This window comes from Salmo salar, chromosome ssa24, assembly GCF_905237065.1.
Source record: "Salmo salar chromosome ssa24, Ssal_v3.1, whole genome shotgun sequence".
NCBI classification, from domain to species: domain Eukaryota; kingdom Metazoa; phylum Chordata; class Actinopteri; order Salmoniformes; family Salmonidae; genus Salmo; species Salmo salar.
The window spans coordinates 23,193,927-23,219,226 of NC_059465.1; the positions used below are offsets into that span (position 1 = coordinate 23,193,927).

The 25,300-nt window shown below is 40.1% G+C and overlaps 2 protein-coding genes across 8 annotated transcripts in view; one reads left to right on the forward strand and one right to left on the reverse strand.

The window, feature by feature from the left end:
• Positions 1–8,907: 8,907 nt before the first annotated feature.
• On the reverse strand, positions 8,908–17,120 carry stx2b (syntaxin 2b). 3 transcript variants are annotated; one of them, XM_014171833.2, is made up of 11 exons: positions 16,740–17,120; positions 16,435–16,509; positions 16,215–16,314; positions 15,150–15,224; positions 14,890–14,963; positions 14,490–14,598; positions 13,350–13,423; positions 11,928–12,065; positions 11,725–11,835; positions 11,262–11,381; positions 8,908–10,416 (listed from the first exon to the last, which is right to left on the reverse strand). In XM_014171833.2, the coding sequence occupies exons 1-10, from the start codon at positions 16,767–16,769 to the stop codon at positions 11,286–11,288; spliced, it is 882 nt and encodes a 293-aa protein (XP_014027308.1). In that variant the 5' UTR covers positions 16,770–17,120; the 3' UTR covers positions 8,908–10,416; positions 11,262–11,285. The 3 variants fall into 3 exon arrangements, with proteins under 3 accessions (XP_014027308.1, XP_014027309.1, XP_014027310.1); XM_014171834.2 differs by lacking the exon at positions 11,262–11,381 and having other exon boundaries at positions 16,740–17,119; XM_014171835.2 differs by lacking the exon at positions 16,740–17,120 and having other exon boundaries at positions 15,381–16,314; positions 16,435–16,515.
• A 2,628-nt stretch (positions 17,121–19,748) lies between these two features.
• LOC106585524 (adhesion G-protein coupled receptor D1) overlaps positions 19,749–25,300 on the forward strand; it is a 70,228-nt gene continuing 64,676 nt past the window's right edge. For 2 of the 5 annotated variants that reach the window (XM_014171828.2, XM_014171830.2), the window contains exons 1-6: positions 19,749–20,388; positions 20,481–20,523; positions 22,531–22,647; positions 23,448–23,546; positions 24,176–24,298; positions 24,530–24,706. In XM_014171828.2, coding sequence (XP_014027303.1) covers positions 20,335–20,388; positions 20,481–20,523; positions 22,531–22,647; positions 23,448–23,546; positions 24,176–24,298; positions 24,530–24,706 — 613 coding nt within the window. In that variant the 5' untranslated portion in view covers positions 19,749–20,334. The remainder of the gene's footprint in view (positions 20,389–20,480; positions 20,524–22,530; positions 22,648–23,447; positions 23,547–24,175; positions 24,299–24,529; positions 24,707–25,300) is intronic. The other 3 variants (XM_014171827.2, XM_014171831.2, XM_014171832.2) reach the window with 3 other exon arrangements.

Genomic DNA, 25,300 nt, shown 5'->3' on the forward strand with positions numbered 1-25,300 from the left:
TGGTGAGAGCTTTGGGAGAGCTTTGGGACTGAATGGTGCAGGGTGAGGTCAAATCCTAATCGTAGCATCATCAACTACTAATCCTTTAAAGACATACTACAACTTCCCACTTGATAAAACCAATGCTTTTTGCAGCATGCTCCATTTTCTAAGCAACCAGACTGCATCAATAACCATAGCGTCTGTGTAATATCCCCACATAAAGATATGGGCAAACCTTACAACCTGGGGAAATACACCCCCTCAGCCAGTGGTTGGTTGCTAGAGAAGGATCCACTCACCTTGTCCTTGTCCCTCATGTGGGTGGAGTTGTTCTTAGCTGTGTCTGACCACTGTCTCTGGCTCCACAGCACTTCCCTCTGGGACTGGGACACTCTCAGTAGTTTCTCCGCTTCACAACAAGCCTTCTGCTCTTTCTGACCACCCATTGTCTCCTGTGTAACACACACACACACACACACACACACACACACACACACACACACACACACACACACACACAGACACAGACACAGACACAGACACACACACACACACACACACACACACACACAATCAAATACAACCACAGGGACACTCAAACCTGCTCTTACAGACCCAATTGTGTGTCCTCTCAGACTGCAGTAAGTCCATATAATCAATGTAACATTGCATATGAATTATGAATCCCCAGTGATCTTCGCAATGACCTACCATGGCAGTGCCGTCCGCATGTTTTCCCAAAAGCTCTGGGCTCTGGCCATGGTCAGAAGCCACTGATGATGTCACTATAGCATGCTGAGATTATTCATAACTGTTTTCCGGGGAGTTACATAATGGTGGATGTTGGATTATTCGTTAGTGCATAGAAAACACTGCAGACACAACACTGCTGCCTCACGGACATAAACCTTTAAAAATATAACAGAAATACACATGTGAGAGGCCATTTCAACAGCTTTAAATATGGATTTCTGGATGGTTGAGGCTGTTAATTGGCAAACCAAACATACTGGTAGGCTTGTTTTAGCTTGAAAAAAATCATGAATGTTTTAGTCAGTGAGAATTGAAATATACTTAAAACTGATACCAGTGCATAAAACACAACCCATGCTAAACATAATAGTCAACAGCTACTGTATCTAACACTAATATGGTACCATCATTACAATGATATCACACAAATCAATTATAGGACTCTCATTGTATGCCAATGACTTTAGAATAATTGAAAAGGATTTGAAGCTAAAGAATAATTTAATATTTGATTTGCATGGGGGAAATATGAAAAAACAATACATTACACATCTGGTATAATAAGGTCATGTGTCAAGTGGTCCAGTGCTCAATTATGAACACTAGATGTCAGCAGGTATGAGGACTCAACAGCTTTGATTTCATTTTGATTTATCGTAGTTATTACTATTAGGATATTACCAGAACGATGAGGACTTTTTTTATTCAATTCAATTCCAGCCAAAGCATTTCTAAAGATTGAATTGAAACTACTGACACAATGAATAGGCCCACCACTGGACAGACTTGTAAAATGTGTATTCTGAAGCCTGATGCTACGACTAGGCTGCGGTTCAGCAGAACATTCATGGTCATGGCACGAAGACAAACATAGCTTGCAGTTAGAGCACTGAATAGCCTCCCAAACCAGGCCGTTCTAGAATAGGTAGCCTACCGCATGTAAGCCTATCGCTTGCCATTCTCTCAGTTCGGGACCCACCGGCACCATATCACTTGGACTGACAGTTCTTTCCTCTTTATAGTCATGCCCAGTGCAGAGAAAGCGGCCCCCAGCCAGAAGGGGCTTTTTACGGGAAGGTGGCAGGAGGCAGGTGCCTCTCAGGTAGGCTTGGTAGCCTGTATAGGCATAGTTCAAATCTTACCGCGGGAACAAGTATCCTAAAGCTAACAACACATATAAAAACGGACATAAAAATGTACTATGTAAATATGATTCTCAAAAAAGTGAGAAAAATACAAATGAGTTTAAAATCAAGGTCACGAACAGCGAACTATAATCAACAGTCAGGCGCAGCCACACAGGTAGGCAGATAGATCCGGACGTGTGAACGAAGATTACTTCAAATCCATCTTTATTGGTCGCGTACATAGATATGCAAATGTTATCACTGGTGCAGCGAAATGCTTGTGTTTCTAGCTCCAACAGTGCAGTAATACCTAGCAATAAATACACACATAATCCAGAATTATTTTTATTTAAAAAATCTGAAATATCAGAACGGGCAATGTCAGAGACCGGAATATAAAATATATATACATAATGTATATATGGAGAGAGTGCATTTGGAATGTATTCAGACACCTTGACCCTCCCCCCTCCATTTTTTTTATGTTACAGCCTTATTCTAAAATGGATTAAATAAATAAAACTTCCTCATCAATTTACACACAATACCCCATAATGAGAAAGTGAAAACAGGTTTTTAGAAATGTTTGCAAATGTATTAAAAATAAAAAACACAAATACCTTATTTACATAAGTGTTCAGAACCTTTTTATGAGAAACTAAATTGAGCTCAGGTGCATCTTGTTTCCATTGATCATCCTTGAGATGTTTCTACAACTTCATTGGAGTCCAACTGTGGTAAATTCAATTGATTGGACATGATTTGGAAAGGCACACACCTGTCTATATAAGGTCCCACAGTTGACAGTATATATCAGAGCAAAAACCAAGCCATGAGGTCGAAGGAATTGTCTGTAAAGCTCAGAGACAGGACTGATCTGGTGAAGGGTACCAAAATATTTATGCAGCACTGAAGGTCCCCAAAAACACAGTTTCTCTCTGGAGATGGGAGAATCTTGCAAAAGGACAACCATCTCTTTAGCACTCCACCAATCAGGCCTTTATGGTTGAGTGGCCAGAAGGAAGCCACTCCTCAGTAAAAGGCACATGACAGCCCACTTGGAGTTTGCCAAAAGGCACCTAAAGGACTCTCAGATCATGAGAAACAACATTTTCTGGTCAGATGAAACCAATATTGAACTCTTTGCGTCACATCTGGAAGAAACCAGGCACCGCTCATCACTTGGCCAATACCATCCCTACGGTGACGCATGGTGGTAGCAGCATCATGCTGTGGGGATGTTTTACAGTGGCATGGACTGGGAGTCAGGATCAAGGGAAAGATGAATGGAGCAAAGTACAGAGAGCTCCTGTATGAAAATCTGCTCCAGAGCATTCAGAACCTCAGACTGGGGCGAAGGTTCACCTTCCAACAGGACAATGACCCTAAGCACACAGCCAAGACAACGCAGGAGTGGCTTCGGGACAAGTCTCTGAATGTCCTTGAGTGGCCCAGCCAGAGCCTGGACTTGAACCCAATCGAACATCTCTGGAGAGACCTGAAAATAGCTGTGCAGCGACGCTCCCCATCCAACCTGACAGAGCTTGAGAGGATCTGCAGAGAAGAATGGGAGAAACTCCCCAAGTACAGATGTGGCAAGTTTGTAGCGTTATATCCAAGAAAGCTGGAATCGCTGCCAAAGGTGCTTCAAAAATGTACTGAAAATAGTGTCTGAATACTTATGTAAAAGTGATATTTCATTTTTTTAATGCTGTTTTTGCTTTGTCATTATGGAATATTGTGTGTAGAGGGGGAAAAAACTATTTCATCCATTTTAAAATAAGGCTGTAATGTAACAATGTGGAAAAAGTGAAGGGGTCTGAATACTTTCTGAATGCACTGTATATACATATATAATAGTGTGTAAAGACAGTATGGACAGTATATAAATAGAAAAAGTGTGTACAGCAGTAGTTACATAGGATGAGCCATGACTAGAATACAGTATATACATATAAAGTGGGTAGACATTATTAAAGTGACCAGTGTTCAATGACTATGTACATAGGGCAGCAGTCTCTAAGGTGCAGGGTATCAGAATATGTGGTATGTTACCTGCAGAAAATATGACATGTTTATGAATCCCTTTCAAACTGTTATTTGCAGGTATATAAATATCAGTTGTTGACTGGCAAATTGGGGGGGGGGGGGTATTCAACATGGAAGTGTTAATGAATTTATCTGCGAAAAAGCAGAGAACAATTCACACAGACCCGATACCTGTATTTTGGTTACAGGTGTCGTGTCTTTGGGGTACCATTAAACTGAAGACATGTTTATCAATTAACTCCCTGTAATTATTATCACGCGATCAAACTGATTCATCGTTTAATTGTAATTAACTAGGAGATCGGGGCACCAAGGAAAATATTCAGATTACAAAGTTATAATTTTCCTAATATAACTTTCCTATATTATAACATTATATATTATATTCTATTATAGTATAGGCCGATTATCTTCTGGTTTAAATGGTGTATTTTACCTCGCGTCCAGTCTCATTCCAAACGTCGTAAATTGTTGTATCTGCACGAACCCAGTCTTTACTAAGAGTCATCCATACATCAATTGTCTTAAAATCATTTATTTACTAAACTAAGTAATTCACAGAAAGTATACAAACAGTAATTATCATCACAAAGAATTGGTAGAGTAATGTGCCCTAGTGGGCTAAAACAGGCATGGCTGGTGTCTTGTAGAACAATGGGTCATAAAATGTTCAGCTGAGGAGGTACACAGAGTTCATTAATATTAACAATTGACATGCTAATCAATTGCACATGAACGCTCACTCATTTGGGAACAATTGCAATCAATATATATTTATGCTCAGTGTGTCGTCGGGATCCTTGTTGGAGCGTCGTTCTGTTGGAGAGTTTTGTCCGCGTTCTCTCTCTCTCTCTCTCTCTCTCTCTCTCTCTCTCTCTCTCTCTCTCTCTCTCTCTCTCTCTCTCGGTTAGAATGGATCTTTCAAAGCGACATTCATTAATGTCGTCATAGAATGGATGTTTCGTTGGTCTTCGCGTTCAATGATATCATTTCTAGCTGCAGACTATTAATTAATATCAAAGACTTGTTCTTATTCTGTCGGTATCAATAGTCTAAAAGTTAACCACGTGGTATAGTTCACTTTCAGTACTTGGATGGTCAAACCTATTGGCCAACTCGCAATGGAGTGGAGGCCGGGTCTGAAGAAAGTAGATCAGGGTATAGTTTTATAGTGAACATGTCACATGACGCCTGGTCCTGTCTGTGTCCCTGGGGGCGTGCCGATGACTGAGTTAAGCTTGGTACAGAAATACAATTCTATCACATTAACATCAGTACATAGCATCTCAATGTATTACAAATAGCTTTATCCTTATTAATACATTTTATACAACCATGTGGATGCAAGTCTCATCGCTGAGGCTATTATATAAACCGTTTTATGGTAATATGGCTATATTGTCTCTTCTGAGTATCACAAAATTGTACCAAGCGGACCAGTTCGTAGCTGGATTCTTCACCAATCTTTCATACCTTCTCCAGAACCTAAATGTCATTCGGTTCCCCAATTCTGTCAGTTGGAAGAATTTCCTGTGTCTCTCTATGGGACATGTGGCAAGAGATTCTCCTCTTAGAGTTTTACAACCCTTTCACACAGGGCCTGGGTGGGGGGAGGTAGGTTGGGGGATGGTGCAAGGGGGAGGGGGTCAACTGTCCTCCCTGTACTCAAAGAGGCCAACGTCATGACACAGGGTCTGTGAAAATTCAGTAATCATGATTAGATCTTTAGGTGGCTTTTATTTTTCCATGTTTTTTTTACCCTCTACCCCTTTCAGATATAGGAAAAACCTGGTATAAAAATGCAGGCATGGAAAATGTGTGGAATTTTGGTCTGTATATGAAAGGTATATATGGTTCAGGGCAGGGTAAAAGCTATTCTAAAACTTTTTTAAACATATAAGATCATAAAATAAACAAATCTGACTACGAGTTATGATATAGTAAGTCATGATTATGAAATATGTTTAGGCGATCTGTATCACATAAATCCAATGTGCACTTTGCATCAGGCCCTCCTCAACTTTCAAGGATAACCTTATGTAATGTATATCATTTTAACATAGTATCTCATAATTATGATATGTTTCTGAATATGCATACTACCGTGCTCCACTCTCATGCTCAGAGTGCATTCTCCGACGACATTCTCTTGAGTACGTTCTTGTGAGGATGAGAGTGTGGAGAACGCATAAAACATTACATTTGAGAAGCACACGCACTCCCCCTGCTGCATTACCTCACTCGTCACCTCCCCTGTTCACTGAACCTTCTTTCAGCCAGGACATGGCAGCAATAGACGAAACAAGATAAACACCAAGCAAACTTTTTACTTCAGAATTATCAGCTATATGTGAATTGTAATAATCTAGCTAGCCAGCTAGTTAAACAGGCAAAAGTGACCTAAAACAAATGTTATGCAAAGTAAATGACATTTTTTTGTGGGTAGCTAGCCAGTAAGCACTATTGACTGAAATTTCTTCCAGCCAGGACAATGGCAATAGAGACGAAACAAGATATGCACAAAGCAAACGTTTTACTTCATTACTATCTGTCACGTCCTGACCCGTAAAAGGGGTTATTTGTTATTGTAGTTTGGTCAGGGCGTGGCAGGGGGTGTTTGTTTTGTGTGTTTCGGTGTTTTTGGTTTATGTTCTATGTTATCTATTTCTATGTGTTTATCTAGTTTGCTATTTCTATGTTGGGTTTTTGGCAATGACCTCCAATTAGAGGCAGCTGGTTGTCGTTGGCTCTAATTGCAGGCCATATTTAGTTGGGTTTGTTTTCACTTGTTTTTTGTGGGTGGTTGTTTCCAGTATAGTCTGTGCACCTTACTGGACTGTTTTCGTCATCAGTTTATTTTGTTTAAGTGTTCACGTGACTTCAAATAAAGAAGATGAGCACTTTACCCGCTGCGCCTTGGTCCTATCCTTACGATGCCCATGACACTATCAGCTAGCTACAGTGCCTTCAGAAAGTATCCTCGACTTTTTCCACCTTTTTTTTTACGTTATTCTAAAATTGATTAAATTGTTTGTTTTTTCCTGTCAATCTAAACACAATACCCTATAAGGACAAAGCAAAAACAGTTTTTTAGAAATGTTTGCTAATTTATTATTTTAAAAAACTGAAATGTCACATTTACATAAGTATTCAGACCCTTTACTCAGTATTTTGTTGAAGCACCTTTGGCAGCGATTACAGCCTCGAGTGTTCTTGGGTATGACGCTACAAGCTTGGCACACCTGCATTTGGGGAGTTTCTCCCATTCTTCTCTGCAGATCCTCTCAAGCTCGGTCAGGTTGGATGGGGAGCATTGCTGCACAGCTATTTTCAGGTCTCTCCAGAGATGTTCAATCGGGTTCAAGTCCAATCTGGTTGGGCCACTCAGGGACGTTCAGAGACTTGTCCCGAAGCCACTCCTGCATTGTCTTGGTTGTGTGCTTAGGGTCGTTGTCCTGTTGGAAGGTATACTCTGGAGCAGGTTTTCATCAAGGATCTCTCTGTACTTTGCTCTAGGAAGAGTCTTGGTGTTTCCAAATATCTTCCATTTAAGAATGATGGAGGCCACTGTGTTCTTGGGGACCTTCAATGCTGCAGACATTTTTTTCCCAGATCTGTGCCTCGACAGAATCCTGTATCGAAGCTCTACGGGCAATTCCTTCGACCTCATGGCTTGGTTTTTGCTCTGACATGCGCTGTCAACTGTGGGACCTTATATAGACAGGTGTGTGCCTTTCCAAATCATGTCCAATCAATTCCAATCAATTTACCACAGGTGGACTCCAATCAAGTTGTAGAAATATCTTAAGGATGATCAATGGAAACAGGATGCACCTGAGCTCAATTTCGAGTCTCATAGCAAAGGGGCTGAATACTTATGTAAATAAGGTATTTCTGTTTTTGTAATATATTTAAAAAATGTCCAAAAACCTGTTTTCACTTTGTCATTATGAGATATTGTGTGGGGATTGCTGAGGATTTTTTATTTTTCTATCCATTTTAGAATAAGTCTGTAACGTAACAATATGTGGAAAAAGTCAAGGGGTCTGAATACCTTCCGAAGGCACTGTACATGTGAATCATAATAATATAACTAACCAGATAGTTTTAAAAAATGACCTAAAACTAAAGGGTAACTTCGTGGGCAGCTAGCTACTTATTATCTCATAATTATGACTTGCTATCTCATTATTATTACTCACTACCTCATAATAAGGACTTGCAGTGACTTACAGTGAAATGCCCATTGCCTCTGTATCATTTTCAATTCCATTTGGTTTCTTCCTGTTTCTGATCTGCTCCTCCTGGAACAATGGATTTCTGCATTATATAACTTTCCCCTTTGGCTCTTGCCATGACATTTTTAATGTTGAGTTTTTCATGCTCGCCCTCTTGAATCCTTGGCAAGAAAGATTTAAAGGTCCAATGCAGCAATCTCCCTCTCTATCTCAAACACACACAGTTAAAAGCTTTGGGCCCGTAACCAAAAGGTTGCTGGTTCTAATCCCCAAGACGGCAAAGTAGAAAAATCTGCAGTTCTGCCCTTGAGCAAGTCAGATAACCCCCAACTACTCCCGGATGCCGATGACGTGGACGTCCATTAAGGCAGCTCCCCCTGCACCTCTCTGATTCAGAGGGGTTGGGTTAAATGCGGAAGACACATTTCGGTTGAATGCATTCAGTTGTGCAGCTGGCTAGGTATCCCCTTTCCCTTTCTAACATGTATTGACTCAGGGGGTGAATACTTACCTAATCAAGTTATATTGTTTCATTTTCATTCATCTTTAAAAAAAGGTTAGATTTTTTCTTCCACTTTGACATTACAGAGTGTTTTGTGTAGATCGTTGACCAAAAAAATACAATTAAATCCATTTTAACCCCACTTTATAACACAATACAATGTGAAGAAATCTAAGGGGGGTGTATCTGATTGCACTGCCTAACCGTGTACTCAAACAGAGCACCCAAAACTGAAATGAAACACTAAGAATCTGGATGATAATTCACATACATATTTATTGTTTATCTACACAATATTCCAGCTGTATCAACTGCAGAAAGATCTGACTCAATGTTGTGCAGAGATGATCTTACAACAAAATGACCTATGTATCAAAAGCGCCACACTCAGGAGACAAAGATCTCAGGAGTGTGTATTACAAACAATCTGTTCATACAAAGGAACAAATCAGGAACAAATTACCATGTAGTGTTAACCAAATCAAGGACAGGCTTTTGCTGATCCACAAGGAAAAATGGGCAGTTGATGATTGGTTTAAACCTAAACATACACTCTCATCAAAGAGAACGACACCCCTGAATCATTTGTCCGCCTAAACCTAACAAAAAGCCAAAGGTCAGTTTGTGCACAACTCAAAACCCTCCCTCTGGATATAGAGTCAGGTAGATTTAACAGAGTGCCTGAAGAGGAGAGCATTTGCTAAGATGATTTCATACTGTGTGATCTCGAGACAAAATCCATTTAGTGTTTTATTGACCTGTATGACGATCTGAGACGTATTCTTTTTTTGTAACATTTTGGTGATAACTCTGAAGTTTTCTGGTTACGGATGAGCAGAGGCTTGAATTCTGTTTCAGACATGGTGTTTGAGATTGCCGTTCGTTCTGCCAGGGCCAGGAAAAGGAGATATCAACTTTTTGTGTAGAGTGGCTAGACGGTACCTGTGAAATGGTTTCCAATCAAAGTTTTCATTGGGAGTGTATTAATTAGTACACTTAAGTATTATGGTGTTCGGTTCTCTTAAGGCACATTTAGTCATGATCATCACAAGGAAAAAACATTACACCTAAGCTGTATGAAATCATCTTGTTCTGATTGTTACACTAAATTGTACAAAATTACTAAAACTGAAGTTGATATTTTAACACAGAGCTAGAAATGAATTGCTTTAAAGCGTCTAAATTATGGTGTAGATAAAAATCATTCTGCTCAGTAAAGTTTGAAAGTGACATCTCTCTACTTACCATGTAACGTGTTATTAGCCTTTATGGCAGCAGTAGAGGTGAGTCTGTGTGTGTCTATGTAGTTTGAAATGGTAGTCATTGTTGACATGTAGCCTATGGCAGTCCTGTAGAGACTTCATTCTAGTTACTTGCACGGACAGTAAAAAAGGCTACCCTGTATTATTGCAGCAAGAGGGAGTGTTTTCCTAGGAGCCCTAGGGCTTCTGTGAAATTGTGTAAGCCAAGGCCACTGACTCAGCCATTATACGCAGTCAAGAGGTGTAATATTGTAATAACATGGTGGATACAGCAGAATCTATTGTCCTCTGAGAAGTGAAATGCCCGTCTTGGTATTGGAGGAGTAGTTGAACATTGAGCAGGGTATGATGACTGGAACTTGGCCCCAAAGGTGTGAGAAACTGCTGTAGACTCATCTGCTGTTCTGAACAGTGGGGCCTCTCAATGGTCAGTCAAATATTGTTGCTATTATGATGACTATGAGGAGAGCCAGTGCCACACAAATGGCAAGCCAGAACAACTTCTGTGAGAGAGGGAGATACATTTGGTTCACTGTTCATTTAGTACATATCAACAGTACCTCAATGTGTTGACCCTATTAGTCCCAAGAGCCCAGGAAAAATCAGCTTTTCATTTATCTGACTTTTATTTATCTGCATGTCCAGCCCGAATATTTAGCCTCACAATTAAGTGTTTTACCATTTACCACTTTTCAGGACAACCAGAGCTACAAGTAAAAAACCAAATAATTTGACATAAACAGTTAAATTCATGGGTTTTATTGACAAATGTCAATAAAAAAAAGTCTGCCAAAGCAAAACCCCCGATAAAAATGAATGTATATGAATGCTGTAAGTACAGAAATTGCTTTTTCAGTGGTAAATGAATATCCAACTAGTCAGTGACAACTGTGTGGAGTTTGGAGATTGTGACAGCAACTATGTGAGCTTATAGTATTATAGACACTATGTCCTTGGATTCCCTGTGATCTTCTATGCAGAAGAACCCCTTACCTTCTAACAACTCTTGTGTAGCTAGTGAGCATCATAGAGCAGCTTTTCATAGTTTGTAACTCAAACAATTCAGAGTCTACAGACGCTTTTGTAAAAACACCCAGCCCCGGGCCCCTTCGTGATCCGCCCATGTCTCACAAACACCGCTCTAGCTCAGCCCCCGCTAATCACGAAGACTAATGGTACCAACAGATGGAGAAGAAATAGACACATGCAATGGTACAACGCAGAAGTCTGTAGCTCAAATACACAATGTTTAAAAAGGGTTAGAAGTCAAAAACTTCTACAGATGTGAATGGAAGGAATTGGTGTTGAATGTTATGTTGATCATGATAAAATGTACAGTAGTAGTTACCCCAGACAGATAGCAGGACAGGGCTCATACAGGGGATTTGGTTAGTCCAACAGACAGGCCAACAATTAGTGCAATGACAGCAAGCAGGATCAATAGAGCAAAGGCAAGGAGGATGAGTTTCTGCCAAGAACAGAAACAAAGTGGTTAGGTTAATAATGCGTGACCCAAAACACACTACAGTGATTTTAGTGAAAACATTAGTCAGCTAACGGACAATGTAAATGACTGCCCATTAGCGATAGTGAGGCATTTTGACATTCAATTTAGACATTAGATATGGCATTTAAACATTCTGTCTGGCATTTAGAATGGTATCAGTATATGATACTGAAATAATATTATTCTTACGACCAAAACATTCAGAGCTGTTGCAGTAGTTAAAAGAGTCGAATTTGAGCAGTATTATCCAGTATTATTAGCAGATGCACCATGTGACCTTTCGTTTGCGGAAGAGGAGACTTACCCTCCGGGATTTTTTCTGGTATCTCACAGCTTTTTTGGTCTCCTCTTTGGCACGGCCTATGTATTCAGCTGCATTGGAGACGTTGTTCTCTATGTTGTTGACCATATCCCCCTTTCAAACAGCACCACATGAGTTCCATACAGTTTGACTAAAAACAGAACTAATAATATTCAAGACAGCATTACAGTACTGCACTACAGTACCTGATTCTCCACCAGCATGGCCATGTCCATAAACATGGCATGGAGCTCCCTGATGCTGGACTCCAGGCGGATGATATCCTGGTGCCGTGACACAATCTCATTCAAGGCCTGCCGCGTGATCTGAGAGTCAGAGATGATCTGAGAGAGGAAGTGGACGACAGGAAGACAGCCAGTAAGACAGTCTATTTAATTCAAATACATACAGTACCAGTCAAACGTTTGGACACACCTACTCATTCAAGGGTTTTTCTTTATTTTTACTATTTTCTACATTGTAGAATAATAATAAAAATTATGAAATAACATATGGAATCATGTAGTAACCAAAAAAGTGTTAAACAAATCAAAATATATTTTATATTTGAGATTCTTCAAAGTAGCCACACTTTGCCTTGATTCGCAGACTGTAAACTCTCCTTCCAGACTCACATTAAGCATCTCCAATCCAAAATTAAATCTAGAATCGGCTTCCTATTTCGCAAAAAAGCCTCCTTCATTCATGCTGCCAAACATACCCTCGTAAAACTCTATCCTACCGATCCTTGACTTCGGTGATGTCATTTACAAAATAGCCCCCAACACTACTCAGCAAACTGGATGTAGTCTATCACAGTGCCATCTGTTTTGACACCAAAGCCCCATATACCACCCACCACTGCAACCTGTATGCTCTCGTTGGCTGGCCCTCGCTTCATATTCGTCGCCAAACCCACTGGCTCCAGGTCATTTATAAGTCTTTGCTAGGTAAAGCCCCACCTTATCTCAGCTCACTGGTCACCATAGCAACACCCACATAGCAACACCCACAACACCCACAATAGCCAACACTTCCTTTGGCTGGCTTTCCTTCCAGTTCTCTGCTGCCATTGACTGGAACGAATTGCAAAAATGTCTGAAGCTAGAGTCTTATATCTCCCTCTCTAACGTTAAGCATCAGCTGTTTGAGCAGCTTACCGATCACTGTACCTGTACACAGCCAATCTGTAAATAGCACACCCAACTACCTCATCCCCATATTATTACTTATCCTCTTGCTCTTTGCACCTCAGTATCTCTACTTGCACATCTTCATCTGCACATCTATCACTCCAGTGTTAATGCTAAATTGTAATTATTTCACCTCTATGACCTATTCATTGCCATACCTCCCTACTCTTTTACATTTGCACACACTGTACATATATTTTTTATATATTTTTTATATTGTGTTATTGACTGTACGTTTGTTTATGTGTAACTCTGTGTTGTTATTTTTGTCACACTGCTTTGCTTTATCTTGGCCAGGTCGCAGTTGTAAATGAGAACTTGTTCTCAACTGGCCTACCTGGTTAAATAAAGGTGAAATAAAATCAAATAAAAATGACAGCTTTGCACACTCCTGGCATTCTGTCAACCAGCTTCACTATTATTATGATAACTTACATCAGATGTGAAAATGGATGGGTTGCCACTCTCCAGCATGTCCTCCAGTTCCTCATTGCTAGTCACTCTCCCAGCTAGAATCAGGAAAGAAAATACTTTTACCAAACAGGTGCAAAACAAATAAATGTGCTCTCTCTCCTCCACTCTGTGGGGAGAATAGTCTCTGTAGACACAGCCACAGTGTTATGATCTAGGCTATTCCTTAGAGAGACTCAACCCTCACTGCCTAACATGTTCAACCCCACTGTAACTTACAAACCTGGGATCATGTACATAAGCCCTTCCACCCCAGTGAATGTATATAACCTATGATAACCCATTATTATCATCGGCAGGTAGCCTAGTGGTTAGAGCGTTGAACTAGTAACCGAAAGGTTGCAAGATCAAATCCCCGAGCTGACAAGGTAAAGATCTGTCGTTCTTCCCCTGAACAAGGCAGTTAATCTACTGTCCCTAGGCCGTCATTGAAAATAAGAATTTGTTCTTAACTGACTTGCCTAGTTAAATAAAGGTAAAATAAAAATTACTACACAGCCATGAGCCTGCAACTGGTCATGTGACCAGCTCTTCTAAAGACAGTTGTAAAGGAGTGTCGCAGGCTTCTGAGCCCTCTGTTTCCTTGGCAACACTAACACAGGTAGGCACAGAGATGTGTCCTGTGTAAGACTCTTCCTTCTGGAGTGTGCTGTAGTAGAGCCTCATTAAGACTATCGTAAGGGACTGGAGGCGCTACGGCTATTTCTGTCATCATCTATTATTCTCATTCTAAACAAATATTCTATATGAACAATATATGGGTGTCTGCCATATGGTTTTGTTATAGCAAGTCTCTTTGGTATCTTAAGCCAAACACTTGACTGTCATCCCGTATTTTCCGTAGCCGTAGTCTAATAGGTCTAATGGCCACATTGTCCATACCATACCATGACAATAGATAATAACAGGTCAAGAAGCCGGAAAGCCGGAAAACAACCTGACTTATCCACAATGAAAATAGGCAATAATGAGGATACATTTTTTAGGTAATTGTGAACAGTGTAGCCTATGTGTTATCATGGTGGGAGAGAAAAGCTCCTAGGTGTGGTCGGACTCCTTTCCATGTTTCTGTCTGCTCTGCTGCTGGCCCAGTTTGTCACTCACTTATCTCCAGCTGTCTCTGGATCCTTCCTTTGCTTCTCTCCCTAAACGACACTTGAGTCTTGTTGTACTGACTCATGACTTCCGCAAATTTCCTGGAGAGCACCGTGTGCTGTGGGGTTAGAGAAAACATAAGCTGAGGAGAGAGGAATGAGAGTTCCAACCACTGGAAAAAGTCAAGTGAATAAAGACTCAGTAAACGTTTGAAAGGTTAAGATGTCAAACAGCTGCATCAAAACATAGCAGCAAACATCACAACAAAACATGGTCAACTTTGTATACAGGCTTCTAAGTTAGACTCCGAGTATCTCTTGTCAAGCTCTGTTCTTAACCACCACCTGTAAGAACATGTCAGCAGTCGCAAACATGTGAGGAATGAGTCCCAGGAAGGCTGTTTCCTGACCTGGGTTTTCTGAATGCGGAAATCAACCGAGGCCCTGTTAGAAACATCATCCTTGGGCAGGCTCTGCTCCATAGCTACAGAGAACAGAAAGAACAGTGATTACAGTAGCTATAACATCACCTCAGACAAATCCCCCACATCTACCACTCTACATCTAGCAGTATTTGGGATGAGGCATTTGATCCAGTCATATCAATGACAAAATGACAACGACAAATATTTTTTTGTTAATGTAATGTGCGTCGTGGTGTTAAACTTACATTTAAGCTTAACTCTCACAGAGTTGGCATCGCTTTTGATCTCATTGGTCAACCGGTCAAGTTCATCTTTCATCTCTTCAGGAAATAACAGTGACAGAAAAGAAATGGATTATTGCAAATTTCCCCAACATTGACCTGGACAAATATTAGCATTAATCATATCACTTGGCAACTCTTCTATAACAATAAACTATTCTTCATATTTATTCAGGTAAGAAACCCTACACCTACCTTTGTCCGTAGTAACCATTAGACACCTTATCACTGGATTTGTGGGCCAACAAATATTTGCCCCAAACTCTTGGGCCATTCCCAGTTAGTATTATTATATAGCAGATGGTTGATACTGTGTTACTCTGCTGGTAATAGTTGATGCTGCTCTGTGGCATTATAGAGTCAACTGAGGGCCTTTTTCCATGCAGGTCTTGATCAGCTCCTTGTGCCTATTCAGTCTCCACAGTGGATCAACTCTGAACAAGCACAGCTGCACAGCAACACAGCGTCAGTGTGAGAAGCATACCCACATGCACTCGCACACACACACACACACACACACACACACACACAAACACACACTCTCATTTCACGTTTCCAAATTCTATTTTGTATAAAACAGGTTGTTCGGCATAGGCGCTGAAGTTAAGGCGGTCACTGTACGCCACATACATACAGGCTACCTACCAATGCATAACCTCCCAGCAGTAGACAACCTATCCCCCAGTAAAATTACCATTCTAGAAGGTTTAGTCAGAGCACACCCACAGGGCCATGACATGGTTTCCTACACAGGTTTCTGGACACCCAGCCATCTATTTGTATTGTGTCGTGTGTTGTTTGTTACGCTGGACAATGATGTTAGAGGAAGTAAGAGCGTTTGTTATATTGTTGTTATTACAACTTCAGAAGTGACAACACAAATACCAAGCCTATATTTAGTCATGCAAAAGTTTTGAATTCAAGACTTGAAATTGCATATTTTTGTAGTGGAGGTATAGTCACCAGTATGGCTAATGTTATTACACTATCTTTATGACAGAGGGTTCTGATTGATGGGCATCAACTTACTCTCATCTGTACTGGGTGCAGACAGGATCATGCTGTGTTTCTTCCTCACCTCCTCCACTTCAGAAGATATCTTATCAATGAGCCCCCTAACCTCTTCCACCTGAGTCACGCACATACAGTAGTTGCAATATTATTTCAATACACAGACACTTACAGTATTTTACAGTAACCATCTAGCTTATCTGAAAACAAACAGTACTGGCTGAACCACTGTTCTTACCCTTCTGAAAAATCCTTCCATAAATCCATCACTGTCAACTGTGACTCTGACATCCTCCTCTGCTTGTGTCCTGCTCTGTCAAGACAAACAGACAGTCATTTATTAGAGAGTAAAATCTGAGGCTCAACTACTGCGTGAATAACAGGCCTACATTTACCATATTATTATCATGACAACAAAATGCTATAGACCAGAGCTGCATTCCTTAGGTCCTAGGAAATAGCTACTAAACAATAGAATAATCTATTCAGCCTGCAGCCATGGATTTATGACTGGTGAGATCAGTAACATAGTAGGCTACTTACTTCGGTTAATTCACCCAACCGGTCCTTCATCACGTTTGATGCGTTTTTGACTGGCTAATAATAAATTAAACAACCACTTCTCAACTCCATTGCAACTAGCTCGAGTAGCTAAATTAGCTCTACAAGTGTCTAGCTAACTTTTTCTAGCTAGTAGCTACGTTAACTAGGTAACTGTTATACTGAGTTTGTTGACAATCAACATCAATTTCTATAGTCATGCAATAGGTGTGAGATGTTTTCTCTTTCAATCATTAATATTAGCTAGGAAAGCGTTGTCCAACTCCTTAAAATTAGGTATCAACCAAAATGCACCGTTAATCTGCTATCTGGTTGTGGTAGACAACATACTTCATATCACCTTCTAACGTTACGTCATACCTACGAGCTTGTTGGGAAATGGGATACGCCTCTCGGCTCTCCTCCGCCGGAGGAAGCTCGTAGCCTCGCACCTAGCACTACTCCTGTGACCGCAGTTGTTGTTCAGGATATTAGCCACACAACGGCGCTGTTGACCATACAGCCTTCCGTGCGCTTGTGAGTGGCTGCATAATCTCCTCTCTCGTGTCCTTTCCCCCCCATGATTCACGTGGAAGCAGGTCATTCCAAAATCTCTAGGCTTCCAGTTTCCACAGAACAGTTTATTTTCAGGCTAGGTGTCTAGGTTTTAGTACTAGTAATCCAATGTATATGGCCAGCCCATTGGTTTACAGTAGCCGGCCTACAGATGAAGAACATGACTGGAACGAACTGCAAAAATCTCTGAAGCTGGAGATTCCCATCTCCCTCACTAGCTTTAAGCACCAGCTGTCAGAGCAGCTCACAGATCACTGCACCTGTACATAGCCCATCTGTAAACAGCCCATCTATCTACCTACCTCATCCCCATACTGTATTTATTTATTTATCTTGCTCCTTTGCACCCCAGTATCTCTACTTGCACATTCATCTTCTGCACATCTACCATTCCAGTGTTTAATTGCTATATTGTAATTACTTCGCCACCATAGCCAATTTATTGCCTTAACTTACCTCATTTGCACTCACTGTATATAGACTTTTTGTTTTCTTTTGTTCTACTGTATTATTGACTATATGTTTTGTTTATTCCATGTGTAACTCTGTGTTGTGTATGTGTCGAATTGCTATGCTTTATCTTGGCCAGGTCGCAGTTGCAAATGAGAACTTATTCTCAACTAGCCTACCTGGTTAAATAAAGGAGAAATAAAATAAATCAATAAAAATGAAATAGGAGTGGAAGTCACGTTGAGAATGAAATGTTGGAAGCAGCCTGCAGCCATGTGTTTTAGTTCAGGTATGTCGGCCTGTGAGTAGGTAGGCGCATTTTCCTGAGTAGCCTGTATCGACTTTCAATTAACTAAATCAAATGTAGGCATATCTAACGAATTCAATCGGGCTTCATATCCGCTTACATCAGTGCACCTTAATATGTGACTTTTATATCCCCTTCATAAAGTTGACTGTCCAAATGACATAGAAATTATATAAATGAAGGGCTAAAACAACCACTCAATGTATTGTGACCACTGTGAAACTGATAACAGGAAGGAGGTCTCCCAACCCAGGGAGGGGAGAAACCGTTAGACTTGCAGTAGATTAGGAAACATGTTTTTTATTTATTTTATTTATTTCTTTCACCTTTATTTAACCAGGTAGGCAAGTTGAGAACAAATTCTCATTTACAACTGCGACCTGGCCAAGATAAAGCAAAGCAGTTCGACACATACAACAACACAGAGTTACACATTGAGTAAAACGTTGCAGTAAAATGTTGCAGAATATGATAAGCAATGACCATTTGGAGAAGACTTGCACATAGTATTAATTTATTGAGTTAATGCCAAATAATAGAAGGAGACATTTAACATGTATGTGTGTGTGTGTGTGTGTGTGTGTGTGTGTGTGTGTGTGTGTGTGTGTGTGTGTGTTTCAAAATAGGTTAGAGAAATATTGACAATTCTAGCATGGAACATGTCTGTGAGGATTTGCAGGAAACAATTTGGTCTATTACTCAGACCTTATAGACTAGACTGTGTTTGAGAAGAGAAGTAAGTCGGGCACTGGGAAACCACAGAGGTTTCCTGTTTTGAGCTCGACCTGTCAGTTGCAGAGATGTAGATAGAGGAACCCGGTTAGACAGAAGGAGCTATCGAAGTTGGACATTGTGACAGTTAGATGAGAGGAGGGGCATTTATAAAGTGTATGTCATAACCAAACGTGTGCGGTATAAAAGGCTATGTGCATTGTATGATATTTAGAGCCCTCGTGAATAAACATTTTGACTATTGTAAACTGGGACTCTGTCTGTTTCATTCAACCAGAATCTTACAAACGGTTTCAGACCGAGTTGTTTAACTGAAGTTCAGTTTAAGCACATTGAGAACAAAATTCTCGTATCACCAAATAAAAAGGCTAAAATGCAAATCTCTCTTTTGACAGAACAGTCAGAAATCAGCATCCACCGGCCTCCATCAGCATCAATGCTCGGTGACGTTCTGACACGTCAAAACTAAAGGACACACCAACTCTGTCATTTTGAAGATTTCATATATTTTTGTTAAAAAAATGTAATTTTTTATTGCAATATACACTGAATGCACGAAACATTATGAACACTTGCTCTTTACATGACCAGGTGAATGCTTTGATCCCTTATTGGTGTCACTTGCTAAATCCACTTCGATCATTGTAGATGAAGGGGAGGAGACAGGCTAAAGAAGGATTTTTAAGCCTTGAGATAATTGCGACATGGATTGTGTATGTGTGCCATTCAGAGAGTGAAGATGTAAGTGCCTTTGAACGGGGTATGGTAGTAAGTGCCAGGCGCACCGGTTTGTGTCAAGAACTGCAACGCTGCTGGGTTTTTCACTCTCAACAGTTTCCCGTGTGTATCAAGAATGGTCCGCCACCCAAAGGACATCCAGCCAATTTGACACAACCGTGGGAAGCATTGGAGTCAACATGGGCCAGCATCCCTGTGGTACGCTTTCGACACCCTTTAGAGTCCATGCCCGACGAATTGAGCCTGTTCTGAGGTCAAAAGGGGGGTGGGGGTCATAATCACCAAATACGCACTTGATATATGTTATTTACGCAGGCCCCACCTTGAGTTCCGATGCTCCAAAAATGACATCACGTTTTGTATTACCACGTCCAATCGAACAGCCCGGAGAATTCCTCCACTCAGTGCAATCCTAGGACAGACAGAGCAGACCACATCAAGCAAGAAAGAGCAAAATCCGTCGCTGGAATCGTCCAATATTTCTTATTCTGTATTGAGAGACGAGGATTACCAATTTTGGGGAAAATTCTGAATGGATACGCACATTGGCATATTATGATGTGCCAATTGCACTGCTAAATTTTAATGCAGTTTTACAAAATGTCAGGGAATTAAGTTTTGGATGACAATCGTTTTTATTGGAGACATGGACTAATACGCAGAGAATAATACATTTTTTCAGCGTCTTGGAATAATGATTTACGCTTTCGAGATTGAACGTGCATTGGGGATTTAAACTAAATTAACCAGTATTTTTGAAGTAATCTATTTGTTGTTTTAATCAAGTGCCAAGTCATGGAACTATTATTCGAAATTCTGTTTGTAACTGCTTTTGTCACTTTGATTCAGGTAATTTCAGCAGTTATTTTTTATATGACTTTCACCATAATGTTTAGGCTACTGCAACGTTGCAATGTTGAGATTATTTGATTTCTTTACAGGTTAATGGCGAAGTAATAAAGCCAAAGCCATCCAAGCATCCAGGTAAATCTAATTATACTTCATTTTGAATATGGATTCCTTTTCCTTGAATTCTTGAGATTTTCTATGTTGTGTCTGAAATTAGCCTACAGTTTATAATGAATATTATTGGTAAATTATGGAGAAAAATATATATACAGTATCAGTCAAAAGTTTGGACACACCTACTCATACCGGGGTTTTTCTTTATTTTGACTATTTTCTACATTGTAGAATAATAGTGAAGACATCAAAACTATGAAATAACACAGATGGAATCATGTAGTAACCCAAAAAGATTTAAACAAATCAAAATATATTTTAGATTTTAGATTCTTCAAAGTAGCCACCCTTTGCCTTGATGACAGCTTTGCACACTCTTGGCATTCTCTCAACCAACTTCACCTGGGATGCTTTTCCAAAAGTCTTGAAGGAGTTCCCACATATTCTGAGCACTTGTTGGCTGCTTTTCCTTCACTCTGTGGTCCAACTCATCCCAAACAATCTCAATTGGGTTGAGGTTGGGTGATTGTGGAGGCCAGGTCTTCTGATGCAGCACTCCATCACTCTCCTTCTTGGTCAAATAGCCCTTACACAGCCTGAAGGTGTGTTGGGTCATTGTCATGTTGAAAAACAAATGATAGTCCCACTAATTGCAAACCAGATGGGATGGTGTATCGCTGCAGAATGCTGTGGTAGCCATGCAGGTTAAGTGTGCCTTGAATTCTAAATAAATCACAATGCACCCCCACACCTCCTCCTCTATGCTTCATCGTGGGAACCACACGTGGAGATCATCCGTTTACCTCCTTTGCGTCTTACAAAGACACGGCGGTTGGAACCAAATGTCTCAAATTTAGACTCATCAGACCAAAGGACAGATTTCCACCAGTTTAATGTCCTTTTCTCCTGTTTCATAGCCCAAGCAAGTCTCTACTTATTATTGGTGTCCTTTAGTAGTGATTTCTTTGCAGCAATTCAACTGTGAAGGCCTGGCTTCACGCAGTCTCCTCTGAACAGTTAATGTTGAGATGTGTCTCTAACTTGAACTCTGTGAGGTGCAGTTAACTCTAATGAACTTATCCTCTGCAGCAGAGGTATCTCTGGGTTTTCCTTTCATGTGGTGGTCCTCATGAGAGCCAATTTTATCATAGTGCTTGATGGCTTTTGCGACTGCACTTGAGGAAACTTTGAAAGTTCTTGAAATGTTCCATATTGACTGAGCTTCATGTCTTAAAATAATGATAGACTGTCATTTCTCTTTCCTTATTTGAGCTGATCTTGCCATAATATGGACTTGGTCTTTTGCCAAATAGGGCTATCTTCTGTATACCACCCCTACCTTAAATGCGAAGACACATTTCAGTTGTACAACTGACTAGGTATCCCCCTTTCCCCTTTCCTTGTCACAACACAACTGATTGGCTCAAACGCAATTTGAAAGAAAGAAATTCCACAAATTAACTTTCAACAAGGAACACCTGTTAATTGAAATTAATTCCAGGTGACTACCTCATGAAGCTGGTTGAGAGAATGTCAAGAGTGTACAAAGCTGGCATTAAGGCAAAGAGTGGCTACTTTGAAGAATCTCAAATATAAAATATATTTTGATTTGTTTAAAACACTCTTTTGGTTAATACACGATTCCATATGTGTTATTTCATAGTTTTGATGTCTTCACTATTATTCTACAATGTAGAAAATAGTAAAAATAAAGAAAAACTCCTGAATGAGTAGGTGTGTCCAAACTTTTGACTGGTACTGTATAATGGGATGATGAATTATAGTTTGTGACTGACCATAAGTGTAATACTCAGTAATAGTGGTTTATTATGCAATGCAAACTGTGTTTATTGAATGAGATACCCAAACATCAACAAATTAGCTGTATTGTTTAGAATTGTCAATAATTGTAATCCTAAAATACACACGGAGGAATGCCAGGAAAATAACCCATTGAAATAGCATGATTGAGTGTGATTAGAGAAAGGTCCCATCTGGAGCTTTGTTTACACATAACTTTCTGTCCAGGCCTCCAGGTGTTAGCCACAGCCTCACACTATTGGCCGCTGGATAAGGTGGATGGGATCCATGGATTGTGGGACCAGATTGGAAACGGACCAGGTCATGTTAATGGAAGTAATATAAGTATGTGCATTGACCTATATTCTTAGGAATAGAATACCCAGTCTTTTCCATTCTCTGTCCGCATGGTCTATAGCTCAATTCACCTTTTGTCTGTCTTACAATCACCAAGACCCTGCTTTTTAAGGTGCAGCTGTGTGCATTGTTCAAATTTGATTACACTAAAATTTGCTATAATAACTTTCAAAGTAGAGAGTCAAAATGAAATGTCTAAAGGCTACTTGGTAATGTGCATCAAAGCACTGTGTTTTAATAAACAAAATGGGATAAGAAGTTATCCTTCATCCCCTGGTACATTTTATGCAGACTTTTCAGATTAATACTAAGACTATTGTTTGCAAAACTGATTTCCAAATACCATACTGTATTATTTCAACTATGGAAGCAGCAAGAACTTTCCAAAGTGCTTCCACAGTTGTATATCTTGATCATTTGAATAAGCTTAAGCTACTTTGAAACATCAAAGTGATTCGGAATGGAATATCTTGGGACTCACAAACGATTATATCAATTGTGAGGGATGAGATCTAGACTTGAGAACGGCATTTCAAATATTTCCTTACAAAATGTACTTTGATCCTAAGGGGTAATGATTGATCTGTTCCTGCTTGAGCACTGTGTACTGAGCCCAGCATCACACTTAATCTCAACCCTGCTCACGCACCACATCCCTCACGATGCCTAGTGTCTGTGTTTGTCTCTCACTGTTCTGTTGTGTTGTCTGGCTGTTTTGTGTTATTTGTGTGTATATATGTAAATCACCTGTTTCTCCTTTGTCTGTTTGTTTTCTATGTTTCACCTAGCTCTTCAAATCCACAAGCACACTGTGCTCCCTTCCTCCCATAACTCTTCCTCTGTGTATACCAATGACTCTGCCTACACTAATGTTTCTGCAACAGTAGGTGAGGAACATCACTGCTCACCGAAATTCATTTGTGTGTATAGTCAGTCACCCTGCTCTGTTGGTGTTACTGTAGTGCTATCTGTCATGTTAAGGCTATTCAGTCTCCATGGTCTTTTGCATGGGGTACCAGCTCAGCCAGTAGCTGACATGAGTGTGTCACACACACTGGTACCTGAGGATGTTGAATTTGTCTGTGTGTGTGAGACGGTGTGTGTAGTCAGGGAGAGACAGTTGTTTTCTTCACTGGAAAAAGAGCCGAGACTGCAGTGTGTAAATCGGGATTACACAAGCTTGGAGACAAGAGGTATAGAGATCTGTATACAGAGTGCTGTAAAGTGGAGCTTTGCTTTTTAACCTCAACATGGTGGGCCTATTTATTTTTGTCTACTTACATGATTTAAAGGGAGAGAACAACAAAGGGAAACACTTTGGTCATAGCTGACTACCATGGTAGGTCATTATGCAGTGGGGAACATTCCATATTTGGTGCAGTACAGAGAATTTGTTCATAAATCTATGACAACTGCTTGCCTATTAGTTTGCCTGTGAAAAACCTAGTTCAGAGGAAAAACTGCCTCCTTTTCTCATCAGGCAAAATAATGTTGTTGGCCTTTCATCCTCCTGTAGACATAGTTGAAGGGATGGTCAACAAGGGGATCTATCTGAATGGAGATAATGGAGGCACATTTCTCCACTTTGGGAACTACCAGAACACCTGCATTAGTGACCCCACTCTGTGTGGCCCTGAGGGTGAGTTCTGCCTGTCTCGATCTCCTCTCACCAACATTCTACAGCTACACAGTACTGACAATGTATAATAATTGAAGTGAATTGAAGTGATTATCTAATGGGGTAACACTACAAAATATTGTTTATGGCGCTGAATGTCGATCTAAATGTATTACAATTAGCATGATTTGTGTTCTGAAACAATTTTCCCTATTTTTGAATCTGTGATAAATATATGTTCATGTTTTTCAGGGATTACATTTTCCTTCTTTTGGAAGAACCAGGAGACAGAGTCCCGTTTTGCAATAGTCTCTGGAGGGAAAGTAATCTCCAATGGCTTCTCTGTCTATGCCAATGCCTACATTGGATATGTGGAGTTCTACACACGAGGAAACTTCAAGAGGTGGAGGGCTAACATCAATATACTAGGTATTTAAAAAAGGATTCGAAATAATTATTTAAAAGAATGTTATAAAGCGGTCTTTGGATGTAGATGGTGGGTTAAAAAATATTCTTATATTAATACATGAGGTATGTATTGTGGTTTTCAATAATTGTTTATTTTTTTGCCTTGAATATGGTTGATTGTAAGCAGATGGAGCTACAATCATCAGCAGACCATACTGTTGGTCCCAGAATTATTTTATGGATTCAATGATGGATTAAATATATTCTTTATCTCAAACTATAAATGTGTCACATTTTACTGGCAAGCCTGTTTCCATATTGTTGCGTGACTACAGTAAATGCTGAACCATATGCTAAAGAGTGCATACGTGTGTAACCTTTCATAGTATGTATGAAAGTCATATGCTTTAAAAATGTCATATATTTCAAACTTGAAGGCCCAAGTGGACTCTAAATGAAGTAATTTAAATAACATAAATATTCTACTATAGCAAAACTATTTCTCCATCCCCTACAATCTCAAACCTGGTCTGCTATTTCTGGGGGAAAACACATCATGTCGCTCTCTGCACTGCAGGTTCTTTGAATAAGAAAGGAACATTTTCCCAGCCATTC

Bases quoted from the DNA above. Each gene is read 5' to 3' on its own strand.
- stx2b (XM_014171833.2), bottom strand. From the start codon at position 16,769: ATGAAGGACCGGTTGGGTGAATTAACCGAA. The intron at 14,599-14,889 runs GTCAGGAAACAG...CTAACCCCACAG, and splicing joins TCCGCATTCAGAAAACCCAG to CACACGGTGCTCTCCAGGAA. The intron at 11,382-11,724 runs GTAAGTCTCCTC...TGTTCTTGGCAG, and splicing joins ACCAGAAAAAATCCCGGAGG to AAACTCATCCTCCTTGCCTT.